The sequence below is a fragment of the Phodopus roborovskii genome, unplaced genomic scaffold, assembly GCF_943737965.1.
Source record: "Phodopus roborovskii unplaced genomic scaffold, PHOROB, whole genome shotgun sequence".
Lineage (NCBI taxonomy): Eukaryota > Metazoa > Chordata > Mammalia > Rodentia > Cricetidae > Phodopus > Phodopus roborovskii.
Genome location: NW_026126571.1, coordinates 12,297,072 through 12,309,371, shown reverse-complemented (window position 1 = coordinate 12,309,371; position 12,300 = coordinate 12,297,072). Strand labels below are relative to the sequence as shown.

The window sequence follows — 12,300 nt, the reverse complement described above, 5'->3', positions numbered from 1 at the left end:
TAACTTGCCTCTTCCAGCTGTATATAAGAAACACCGAGTTTCCCGGCTACTGGTGCATCTACACCAGAGAGTGTGGCCCAGTCAACGCCAGCTTTTCTGTACATGTGTCTGTTGTTTCTTCATTCGCCATTGCCCCAGACAGGTCATTTATATCACAGTTTCTTTGGAAATGTTGGAGAATGGGCAGTAGGATGAAAAGATAAATTATTATCCAGCACGGCACCAGCTGTGTTAGCCATAGTTTCATGGGGAAGGCAAAGTATCAGTTGGGCTTTGAAGGGTGAGTCGTACCTTTTTGGTGAAGAATTGGGAAAAGGATTGTGGACTTGTTGCTTCTTGTCAGTAACAGAAGCAATTTTAAGGGAGGAATAATTTATTTCGGTGTATGGTTTAAAAATGATACACCATCTTGGTGGGGGGAGTTACTTGTGCCTGCACAAATTTGTAACACAACTAGTTATGTCTTAGCAGAATAGTACGCCCAGAGAACTGGAGCCAGGACAGGGACCAGGCTATCACCCATGAGTCCTACCTGTGGTGGCCCACTTTCTCCAGCTGGACCCTACCTCCTAACGGTTCCACAACAGTGCCACCAGCTAGGGATAAAGTGTTTACGCACATAAGCCTAAGGGGGGACACTCTAGCCCTAAGAGATAGCTCAGTAGTGACAATAATGTATGCGCAAGATCTAGGCCCTCAAGAAGCCTGGTGTCAGAAAACAATGATCTTTGGGGCAGAAGCACAGGAAGTGAATACAGCTGGAAAGGAAGTCTGAGTCAAGCCACCGAAGCTGCACTGAAATGTGTTGTTGGAAAATTTTAAGAGGGTCTGGACGCCTTCCTTATGAAGATTTTTACAATGGAAAGGAGACTATAGTGGGGTAATGGGGCGGCCTTGTTTCCATCCCTGATGGGCCCCAGTGGTGTTTCATAATCCTTTTGTTGCTCGCTGTTCGATTCCTCCGTCAGGAACTTGTCCCTCTCCACTGTGCCAATAAACATGTCTTACATTCAAAACGGATACGTGTAACCTGGGTCTGGTGGCCCACGCCTGTAATCGTAGTTCTTAGGAGATACAGGCAAGATCATCAGAAGTTCAGAGTCATCCTCAGCTACATAGTGAGCTGAAGGCAACTCTGGGGGATTTAAATCCCAATAACAATAACAATAATAATAATAATTATAATTACATCTAAAATTCTAGAACCCTCCCTCGGAGCTGTCAGACTCTGAAAAGAGACCTCATTCAAAGTCACACTCCTTAGGCTCTGGCTTCTCCCCTTATTAGCGCTTTCCAGTGAATGCCCTCTGGTTCCTTTTTCCCACCTCCCAGGGGACTACAATCTGGCTTTTACTACTGCCACTGTTAGAGTGAAACTCATCAACATACAGACACAGACACACACACACACACACACACACACACACACACTCACACGACCAGTAAAGCTCCAGTTTCCAGATTTAGTGGTGCGTTCCATCACTGACCTCCCTAACTGTGACCGCTCTCTTCTGCCATCAACCCCTGTGACCTCAGAAGTTCCTACTGCCCCTCCACCTCCTGTCCCTGTCTGTCTCTTATTTTCCACCATGGCCTCAGGTTTCTATTCCTGACCCTGAGTGACTTCTCTGGCTTTCCCTGTTTTTCTTGGAGATCACATCAGCTCTTCATATATTATGCTGAAGGCTGGATGGTGTGGGGACTTCTTTCCTTAGGGTTCTTTTGGTTTGGTACAGAGAGCCTTTCTGTGTCTTATTTTTCCTTGCTTGTTTTTGAGGTAGAGTGTAGCTGGCCTACAACTTATTGTGTGGGTCAGGTTGGCCTAGAACCTTCAGTGACCTTCTGCCTTTGTTTCCCTGTGTTTAGGTCATGGGTCAGAACCACTATGCCCAACCTAGCTAGGTTTTGTTCTGTTTGGAGTATTGTGGGGTTTTCCTTCCTTCCTTCCTTCCTTTCTTCCTTCCTTCCTTCTTTCTCTCCCTCTCTCTCTCTTCTTTCCTTCCTTCCTTCCTTTTGTTCTGAGGTATGAGTTCCACTGTTTTACCCTGCTTAGGCTTAAACTCTTGGCCCATCATGTCATCCTCCTGGCTCAGCTCCTCCAATAACTCAGGCTTAGGTATGTGCCTCCATGTCTGCCCTGATGAACTTTTTTTTTTTTTTTAAGGTTTACTTATCTTTGTTTTATGTGCATGAGAGCTTTGCTTGGATGTAAGTGTGTGCAGTGCCCACAGACGCCAGAAGAAGGCATTGGGCTTTCTAGGACTGGAGTTTCAAATGGTTGTGAGCTGTTGTGTGGGGCTGGAGATTGAACCCAGGCTGAGAGAGCAGCCAGTGCTCTTGTTCTTCACAGCTGAGCCATCTTGGCAGCCTGTGCTGGACATGCTTAACACTCACGTTAGGACCCGAAATAGAAACCCAAGGCTAAACTGTCCCCTCCCCAAAGTTCAGTCAAACTGTCCCCTCCCCAAAGTTCAGTCGGTAGCACTGTTATCCCCAAGATACATTCAAGAATCACCTCCCATTCCTCAAACTGAGAATAAATTTATACCTAGTTGAGTCCCACATATGTCTCAGACCCACCCCCTAGTTTCTTACACAGTGTAGAAACATTCCTACACTGAACTGACACTGGAGTTGGTCTTGATTTACTGGTTCAAGGGCATCACTGAAAAATCCCAGGTCTCACACTCAGGTCTAGCTAACCTGGGCTCTGCTCCCCAGCTTCTCTGTCTTTAGACTTAAACAGCCTCTTGCCTCTAGAGTAGGCAGCAATGATGCTTGTGCCTACCGCTTGGTAGCACCAGAAAACGTTCTTCTCTGGAATAAAGGTGTTAGGAAGATCTGTTCTTGGCTGGAAAGTTGCATTCACTAGATAGTTTCCATGTACATGACAAGGTCCACCCTGAGCCTGGGGTGATGAGTTCCAACGGATGGTAATGTGCAGGACAGGGGATAAGGTACAAGGAGCAGTAATTAGCCCCCTGCATGGCAAGCTGATCAGATCCTTGCAGCTAGCTTGCTGTGGCCTATTCCCCTGAATCTACCCAAGAAAGAGGAAGCAAGGTATAAAAATCCTCAAGGCAAGTGTGATAGCATGCACCTGTGTAATCCCAACACTTGGGGGGGGGGTGAGACAGGAAGATCAGGAGTTCAAGCAAGATCCTGTCAATAAACAAACAAATAAATAATCCTGAGTTGTCTCGTCTGCAGAGCAAAGTCTGCGCTGTTGTGCCAGGCATGCAAAGCCCTCTGTGCGTCTCTGCCTTTCCAGCTTGCCAGTCTCTCCTCCCTCAACTCCTAAACCTGGGTCAACAGCACAGAGGGAGATGCCTGAGTGCCACCCTCCTCCCTCAAAGGATCCTAATGAGACTTGGTGACTCAGGGCAGGCATCACCCTTTCCTGGAAGTCTTCTTGACCATCACACAGCAGTCAAAGAGGTGCGGTTGGCAGTGTTTGCCAGGCTTACCTTGGTGCCACACTGACCTGAAAGTTATCTGTGTGTCTGTCTGGTGGCCGGCTGCAGGCAGAAGCACATCCCACCAACCTTACGGAGCAAATTCTAGCACAGTGCTTAACACACAGCCTGTGCTCAGTCCTGGATGTTTGTCTGGCAAGGTAGCAAGCCTCCTGCCTCTGTCTCCAGAACACTGGGATCATAGGAACCAACCCTGGACTTTGAGCAAGTGTTCTGATAGCACTGAGTGCTTCTAGAAACTGAGTGTCTGGGGCATAGGTGCTTTTATTTTCACTAATTTATCTAATGGTTTTTGAGACCTCTCCAGACAGTCAGGTTTCAAGAGATGATAGGAATTTGCCCATGCTTACACCTGAGTTTTTGAATTGTTAAATACTGTGTGCACAAAATTTCAGGCGGCTCTACTTTCTAACCTCTCGGGATTTTGCAAGTCATGACATCATCGTCCCCAGACTCTCCCATGGTGTGATAGTGTCCTACCTCAGTTGTGCCACATAAATACATGTATAGTTTATATATGTATTCTTCTTTCCATTGCACTGCACCACTGAGCTGCAGCCCCACCGTCCTGGAGTTGCTCTCGCCCCATCAAGCTAGGGCCAACCACCCGGCCTCAATAGGAAATTAAAGAGACAATGGTGGAATGCACAGAAGGGAGATTCGCTTTGGGAAAAGGGACAAATAAGAGGGTTAGTGACCCCCTCCTCTGAAGTCATGGCACGGGTTTAGATTTAAATTGAAGGCAAGAAATGTGCAGTCCTGGTCAAGGGGTGGCTCCTCCCGTCATTGACACATCATCCATTGTCTTGGCTCCTGCCTCCAGGTCTGTCCTGCAAATTAGCGGCCCTGTGTGACAAATCTTCCCCGCTGGCCGCCGGCTGCGCCAGCCCTTTTCTTCCCAGCGTGAGACTCCTGGGGGAATTCCAGTTCCTTGGGGTCCATTGTTTCAATGGTCTGATAGCCAAAGGGGAAGGGCAGTCTTACATTAGAATGTCTTCATTCCTCCCAGCGAAGTTACACAACCCCGACTCTACCAGCTATTTTTAAAGAACTTTCCATCACCCACTGGGAAAAAGCTTGCCTTTCAACAAAACCATGGTTTGGTGCCTTTCATCTTTCCTGCCTCATTACCTATCATCAGGACGCACCTTGGCTTTGCATGGGGACAGTAACAGAGCCTACTGCCGTAGGACTGTCGTGACTGCTGGCGAACTGCAATTGATACAGTGTGGCTTGAAGCTAGCCCCGAACATGCCATGAGCTGTGCTTCATGCCAACCCCACCACCTCGGTGCCTGCTGCATCAAACTGCTTCCGGTTCCCTGGCAAATGGTTCGTTTCAACCTTAGTGTCACTGGACCTGTCAGCCTCCTACCCTCAGCTCAAGAACCCTTAGGTATTGGGACACACACACACACACACACACACACACACACACCACCCAAAAGGTAACAAGGCATGGTTTTATAGCCCTGGGACCTAACACACTGCCAAGTGCCTGATAGGCATTCAATAAATCCATTACTGGAAGGTGCTTGACTTCCTTACAGATCATAAACTTTTCAATGCCAAGAGTCCCATAGGCCGCTACATCTCTGCAGCATCTAGCAGACTTATCTGTCAGTCAAGCACTGTGAAGCAGGTTTGCAAAATACAATGCAAACTCCGATCAAAGAATTTACAATCTTTTTCTCCATTCTGTTCTATTTGCCCTGAGGAAACTTCTACCCTTCCAACTACCACAGTAGTCCTTTGTGCCCTTTGTGGCTGGGCTCAGCTTTAGGCCTTGTCAATGTACTTAGTGTTTCACGAGACTGTGAGCTCCCTGAGGCCAAAGTGTCTCTTCAGCCAAGGCTAATGACCATAGTAAACACTCACTAAATAGTTCTTGGTAGTTTCATAAATACAACTTTTTTCCAAGTTCTTATGGTTACATAAGAATTGTTTAAAAGAAAAAAAAAAAAATAAGATTCAGTCCTAGTTTGAGAGAGCGTGGCTGGGTATTGTCTATGTCATTGAGCTTTGTTCCTTTGAAGAAAACAGACCTTTTGCTGACAAAGAATAAAATTTAACACCTAAGATTGAAGGTAAAGGAAACAATTATTTCATAGGTTACAATAAGGCCAAAAGCATACTCTAGAAGTTTCTAGTTAGAAGCTCTTTCCTGCAAATAAGCCCTTTTTCTTTTAGCTTGGGAAGTAGTTTATTATAGAAGATCAGTTAATTTACGGAAGGCCCTGGTTAATCAAAGACAGAAGCAATATTGACTCTGTGGTAAAATTACCTGTGGAAAAATAGGTATTTTCCACTTTTCAACAAACAATATGTCCCATGCAAATATGTAAAGTTGTTGTTCATATATGCAAGGAGGAAGGAGGCCAAGTGACTTGTTTTGTTCCTTTAAAAAAAAAAAATACCAGGCTGGGTTGGCACTATGTAGCCCAATGGCCTTAAACTCAAAGCAATCCTCCTGCTCCAACCTTGTTTGTTTAATAATTTTAAAAGCAATTAACTAAATATTAGCATAAGTTAGAGGCATGTTTTATACATTTAACTCTTTACTTATTTACAATTAACTCATTTTTTATGAATTTTATTAATGTGGCTTATGTGTGTGTCTGTGTCTTTGAGTGTTGTGTGTCTGTGTTTAAGTGTGTATGTCTGTGTCTGTGAGTATGTGAGTCTGTGTGTCTGTGTGGTGTCTGTGTGTGTGTGTGTCAGTGTCTTTGAGTGTGTGTATGTTTGTGTGTGTATGTATACTAGGTAGGTGTGTACACGTCACAACACATATTGGTCAGAGGACAACTTTCAGAAGTCAGTTCTCTTTGAATTGCACATATCAAATTTGGGGTGGCAGGCTTGGGTGGCAGCATCTATTAATCAGATTTTTAAAGTCATGTTTAAATTATGAAAGAACAACAAAGCAAAACAAAAGAATACCTAACTGCAGTTATTGAGATTTTCAACAAATGGAGTAATCCTTAGATTTTATTCAGCCACTTAAATCAGCACTGTGATTTAAGTGACTCAAACTCCTTTTTAAATAGTATGTGCGATAAGTAACAGATCTCTCTGAGGCCCTAAATATTTTCCTGTTGCTGGCATCTGAGCAAAAAACACCGTGTACCTGGTAGTAATTCTTTTTCCCAGTGCTGGAGACTGCCGATACAGGATCTCATAATGCTCTATCACTAAGCCACAGCCCCAGGTTTATATTCATTATATCTAACCATTCATTTATTTACCAGATATTAGCTCTGCACCTACTGTATGGATATATCTATGGGTCAGACATTAGTTCCTCCTTCCCTGAGATTAGAAAGCTATAAAAGGTAACTCTGTAGGATGGGTAATGTGGTCTTTACAGATGAAGAAATCAGGCTGAGGCCTAAGGGAGACACAGCTGTCATGGGTGCTCTTTCCAGCAAACAGCTGCTTTTCTCCACTCATCCTACTTGGCTTCACTTACTCATCTTATTTCATGAAACACAACAGTTGTGAAAACAGATTAAAAGAGCCTATGGTGGGAAGGCAAAAGGTCTTGCTTGAAAGTCACTGCTCTCAAATCTTCTGCTAATATAAAAAGCAAATGTTACTATTTCAGTCGTTTGGGATCCCACATTGGCTTAAAAGCAAAAGAAGAAATAAGGTCTAGAAACGCGCATTTCTAAGAGCAGGAAAGCGGAAGGCTCAGAAACCTAGGAGATATGCAGAAGCTGAAGGGTTTTGTTGTTTCTGCTGCTCTACCTGATTGCCACAAGGGTGGCAAACAGTAGGGGTCCCAAGGAGCGCCTGTGGGGAGACCTGAAACTGGAGGCAGCAGCTTTGCCAGGCCTAGTCTTCAGCAAGCGTCTTTGCTTTCTTTGGCTGTGTCTGCATGGAGCTGCTACAGTTAATTATCAGGTGCAGATCTGAGCAGACAGGGAAAGGCCATCTGCTGTGGGCTTTTTACTCCCTTCTTTTCTGCATTTCTTCCATCTGACCTAGTCAGATCCCTCATAGCATTAGTGGAAATACAGCTGAAGGCACAATGCCCTAGGAAAAGACTAAGGGCATCACCAAACTTACCCTGTCGTGGTTCTACAAAACGCACTGCCTTACTGTACTGTACAGCCAGCCATTCTGGCAATTAACTATCCCTTACGGGCCATGTTATCTTCCTACCACACTGACCATGTCACTTCCTTCTGCAGACTGAAGGCCTCTGCAGACTGTGGCCAATTTACAGAGGGAAGCTCCTCAAATACGTCAAGATGATACCAGAATGCCGGGCAGAGTCTGAACCTAACCCCCACCTACTCTTTCCAGCCCTCTCTCCCCCTTATCTTTCTACACCAGAGGCAGTCTCTGTGCAGGCTGTGATCTTTCAGGCCCCCACACCTCTGCACAAGCTGCTCTAGCTGTTACCAACATCCCTTTCCTCTCTCTAGCTAGAGAAATTATGCTTATCTCTTACGACCCCAAGAAAATGACTCCTTCTTAGCAAAAGTTCCACTAATCTTCCACAAGGACCTCGGCAGCCGGCCCTCCTCTCTGCTTCTACATTTTGCATGCATTTTTTTTTAATAGCATTAAAATAACTAGTCATAGTTATTCAAAATTTGCAGGGGGCAATCTCTAAACATTCCTTTTTCCCTTACCCAAATCCTCTAAACAATCACCAGTTTTCTGCCTAGTGTAAAGGCGCCAATGAAATGTCTGTTAGTTGAGTCGATGTTGTAAAACACAAACCACACAGTGAGAAATGATGCAATTATAACCAGTTTATTTTAGATATTGTGCTTCAAAAACTTCATCATAAATAACCTTTCATATCATAAAATAACTTAGTCTGATTTATAATAAAACTTCTGAGAATTTAACATCTCATCAAAATACATTATTAACCTGTAGCTTTAAAATACAATCAATCCTTTTCACTTTCTTTTTACTTGAGGGCATAAAGACCAAAAAAAAACAAAACAAAACAAAAAAACCAAAAAACCCAAACTACTGCTACACATTTAAGGTTTCAACAAAGCAATATTTGGCTTATTTTACTGTAACTCAGCCATCCTAAATCAATAGTTTTCTTTCTTGCACAGTTCTTTGTAGTTTTTGTCCCTTTTGACTTAGATTTGTTTCAACACAGCTTCCTTCTTTATTTTCACCTCTGTCCATCTGCAAAGTCATCTCCTAGCCCCCATGTAGTTGAACTCACTCAGCCCCTTGACATCAGTTTCTGTAATCCTTGCATCAGCGTAGAGAGTAACTGCTTGAGTAACTACAAAGGTATTTCAAAACTTCAGTGCAATTTGGTTCAGTTATTTCCACTGAGATGCCATCACCGTTCGGGGAGATTAATCACTGGAACCCACTGATCCATGTAGCGACTTTCCCGGCAAAAGCAAATAAGTTGACTTAAGGCAGGATCCTTCCATTGTGACGAATGTGGGTTCTGAGAACAAATTGAGAAAAATTACTTCCCCATTAAAATGATCAGCCAATGCTACTACTTTTGAAAGGGCCAAAACCTGAGAATTCTGTTAAGCAGCATTTGGCAAGGTCTAAACACCTGTAATGCCCATTGAGCCACATAGAGTTTTGCATAATTATCTGTACCATTCTGCACGAGGTTATCATTCCTAAGTCTGCCCTAGCAAGCACGCACCCTAGTGGGGTCATAAGTAAGATCGTCCTGAAAAGCATTCTGTGCACACAAGGATGTGAAAGCTGCAGCCCGGGCGGCTAGAGCCACTCTTATCTTCCCCAGTCGATGCATGGCACTTTTCCCTGGCAGCAAAAGTCATCAGCACCAAGATAGCACATTTCTCTCTGAAAACATTATTCAACCATCAGACATTTATAAAGGGTGTGTGTGTGTGTGTGCGTGTGTGTGTGTAGGGCCCATCCAAACACAAAGGTTCAGAGAAAAGAATTCCACTCTGTATACTCCAGAGTAACTCCAGCGAATTAATAAGGTCTGTCTCCTACACTATTTCTATATTTAGCTTTGACAGCAAATGAAGAATGAAGCTGACTTCTTAATGAAGGGTGAGCCGGGAATTTATTTGGCTTTATCTAATCTGTCCTGCTCTAAGAATTAGTCACGCGCGAGGTAGTGCAGAGGTAGGCAGGGGTATAGAGCTGGGCAGCCTGCTGACTCACAGGGATATCTTCCGCCGCTGGAGGCCACCCACGAGCTTAGACACGCTCGGTATCATCAGAACCCCCGCGAGATCAGCGTCCAGCACAGCCGAGGTCCACCCCAGCAGATTCCCAGCTGCAGCCCCGGGTCCCTTACCGTCACCAGCACGCAGTGCAGGTCAGGGGGCTGCGAGGCACCCCCGCTCTCCGCCGGGCCCGTTTCGCTCTCCAGCAGCAGCAGCTCAGCCAGCCGGCCCGGGTTGCTGACCCGCAGGATGTTGATGTCGTTCTCGCAGCAGAACGCCTGGATGAGGGTGAAATGGATCTGCAGAGCCACGTCCCGGTCGTCGTCCTCGTCTGCAGCCAGCAGGCACAGCACCACGTTGTCGGGGTCGCTGCGGGCAGCGGGGCAACGGTGAGTGCACACTCTCCAGGGAGTGCGGGGGTAGAGGCGGGCGGCCGGGCAAGCGGGAGGCAGGGGTGCGGGCGGCCGGGGGGGCCACTTACACATTCAGCAACTTGGCGGCCTCGTACACTCCGACGGTGATGGTGCGCTGACTCCGCGCCTTGCTGAGCACTTCCTCCAGGGCATCTCCCACCGTGTCCATCCTGCGGGCGGCAGGGCGGGCGAGAACCGGGTCAGTCGGGGGGTGGGGGCGCCGGTCGCGGGAGGGGCAGCGGCCACCGAGTCCGCAGGCACACTTACCTTTCGGTCTTCTGCTCTGCGGCCGAGAATTCCTCCAAAGTCATATTGCAAGTGCGAGTCCCTCCCGCGGCGCGCGGGCTGCTCCTGCCCCCCAGTGCGCGGCGCGGGCTCTGCGCTCGCTCGCTCGCTCGCTCCCACCCGCCGGCTCCTCGCCTAAGTCCCCGCAAGTGACGACCGCTCAGCTGCCTCCGGGCCACTGGAGGACAAAGGGCCCGGTTCTGGACTTATGGGGCTAGCCCTCAGCCAATCACGGCCGGCCTCATTTGCATACAACGTAGCCATTGGCTCATGCAAATTAGAAGACTTTGCCACTCAGACCCTGACTCCACCGGCCCAGGCTGAGCCGAGCGGAAGGAGGCGGAGCTACGCGGGAGGGAAGCCCACGGGATGAGAGTGGTGCAGAAACCGGGTTGGCGGGGTCCTGAGCCAGCTCTGGGAGGTGGTGGAGCCATCTGGTGCGGAGGGCTTTGCAGTGGTTCAAGTGTCCTCAGCTCGGACTGAAAACAGCCTGCCGATTGTTTTTCTAGTTGTGGACATCGTTTGATTGTCGCCTGGAGTCGTTTGTGTTGGGGCTGATTTTCACAATTTATCTCCAGGGTTAATAATGATGCACCCCGGTCTAGCTGTTAGTAGTAAGCAGATTATATTTAAAAAGTGTCCAGATGTGGCAGGCAAAGCTTGCTTCCGAAGTGTTGTTTATATGTAAGTTCCAGGCAATGCTGTTTATTCACAGTAGTATTCCTTTGGTGCCCTGATGGCTGGCTTGATTTATTTTTGGTTGGTTGCAAGAATTTGAAGCTCCAAATAGGGAACCCAGCACATTGGTGTGTAGTGATGGCACAGTACCAAATTGGAATCTTTCCCACGGAAAGCTGGTAAAATGTCTACCCACTTCGTATAAGGTGGGTGGGGAAAGCTGGTAGTCCTAAATTCAGTATGCTCATGCCATTCCCTGGGCGTCCCTTCACAGGCAAAAGAGTATGACACCACCTTCCACTGCCTATGATCTCATTCTGAATTACTGATGCTGAATCATGAAGCTGTAACCATAGAACATCTTAGCCATGTGCTAAAATTTCACCTTTGAGATAATGGCAACTTGTAGGTGGAAGGCAAACCTTCATAACTGCAAGCAGGAGTCCCACATTAAATACAATTTTTAATGCAGACCTTTACTGCAGACTTTAAAAATCCCTTTGTTTTATGAGCTTACTCGATAAACACAAAAGCAGAGAAATTGCCTCTCATATGTGTGCATTCACAACAGTGCTTATATTGAGGTCACTGGGCAGCTTATGGTTAACAGAAGTCAATTTTGCAGAGTTACACATGAGTTTTGCATTCTTAAGTTTTTACTCTTGTGAACAAACTATTTTCCAGTTTCCTTGATCTTAACGTAGTGGAAAAGTGACAGTTTGGTTTTTTAGCTCACTTATTGGAGATGGACCTTTATATTCAATCCCTAAGGGCTTTGTCCCCGAGAGAAAATGTTGAGTAAAGGAACGGGTGTCAGTGACTCACCCAAGGGTGTTTGTGTACCTCATACCTGTACCTAAAATCCTTATACACTATGTGCTTATTAAAGAGTTTCTCAACTTTGGGCCTGGGAGTCAATGGTAGAGCAGTGGCCTAGCATGCCCCAGGCCCAGGCCCAGGCCCAAAATTTGATTCCTAGCCCTGCAGAACAGCAACAGAGACAAAGTTTCAACCCTGAAGTTTAGGCTTCAATTGTGCTGGTTAACAGTGATTGTCACCTTAATGGGGATCTAGAATAATCACTAACATAAGCCTCTGGGCATGTCCGTGATGGATCATCTAGACTAGGTTAGTTGAAGTGGGAAGACCACCTCTAAATGGACACCAGTATTCCATGAGCTGGGGAACCTCACTGCATGTCAAAAAGACAGCTAGCTGCGCATGGGCATCCTCGGCTCATTCCTGACTGGGGATTCCATGTGAACAGCCACTGCCAGTTCTTACTGTCAAGCCCTCC

The 12,300-nt window shown here is 46.4% G+C and overlaps 1 protein-coding gene across 1 annotated transcript; it reads right to left on the bottom strand.

Moving 5' to 3' along the window:
• Positions 1-8,223: 8,223 nt before the first annotated feature.
• Positions 8,224-10,494, bottom strand: Gadd45a (growth arrest and DNA damage inducible alpha). The gene is made up of 4 exons (XM_051202919.1): positions 10,308-10,494; positions 10,109-10,210; positions 9,759-9,996; positions 8,224-8,912 (listed from the first exon to the last, which is right to left on the bottom strand). Exons 1-4 carry the CDS (start codon positions 10,349-10,351, stop codon positions 8,799-8,801), a joined length of 498 nt encoding a protein of 165 aa, XP_051058876.1. The 5' UTR covers positions 10,352-10,494; the 3' UTR covers positions 8,224-8,798.
• Between the last annotated feature and the right edge of the window lie 1,806 nt (positions 10,495-12,300).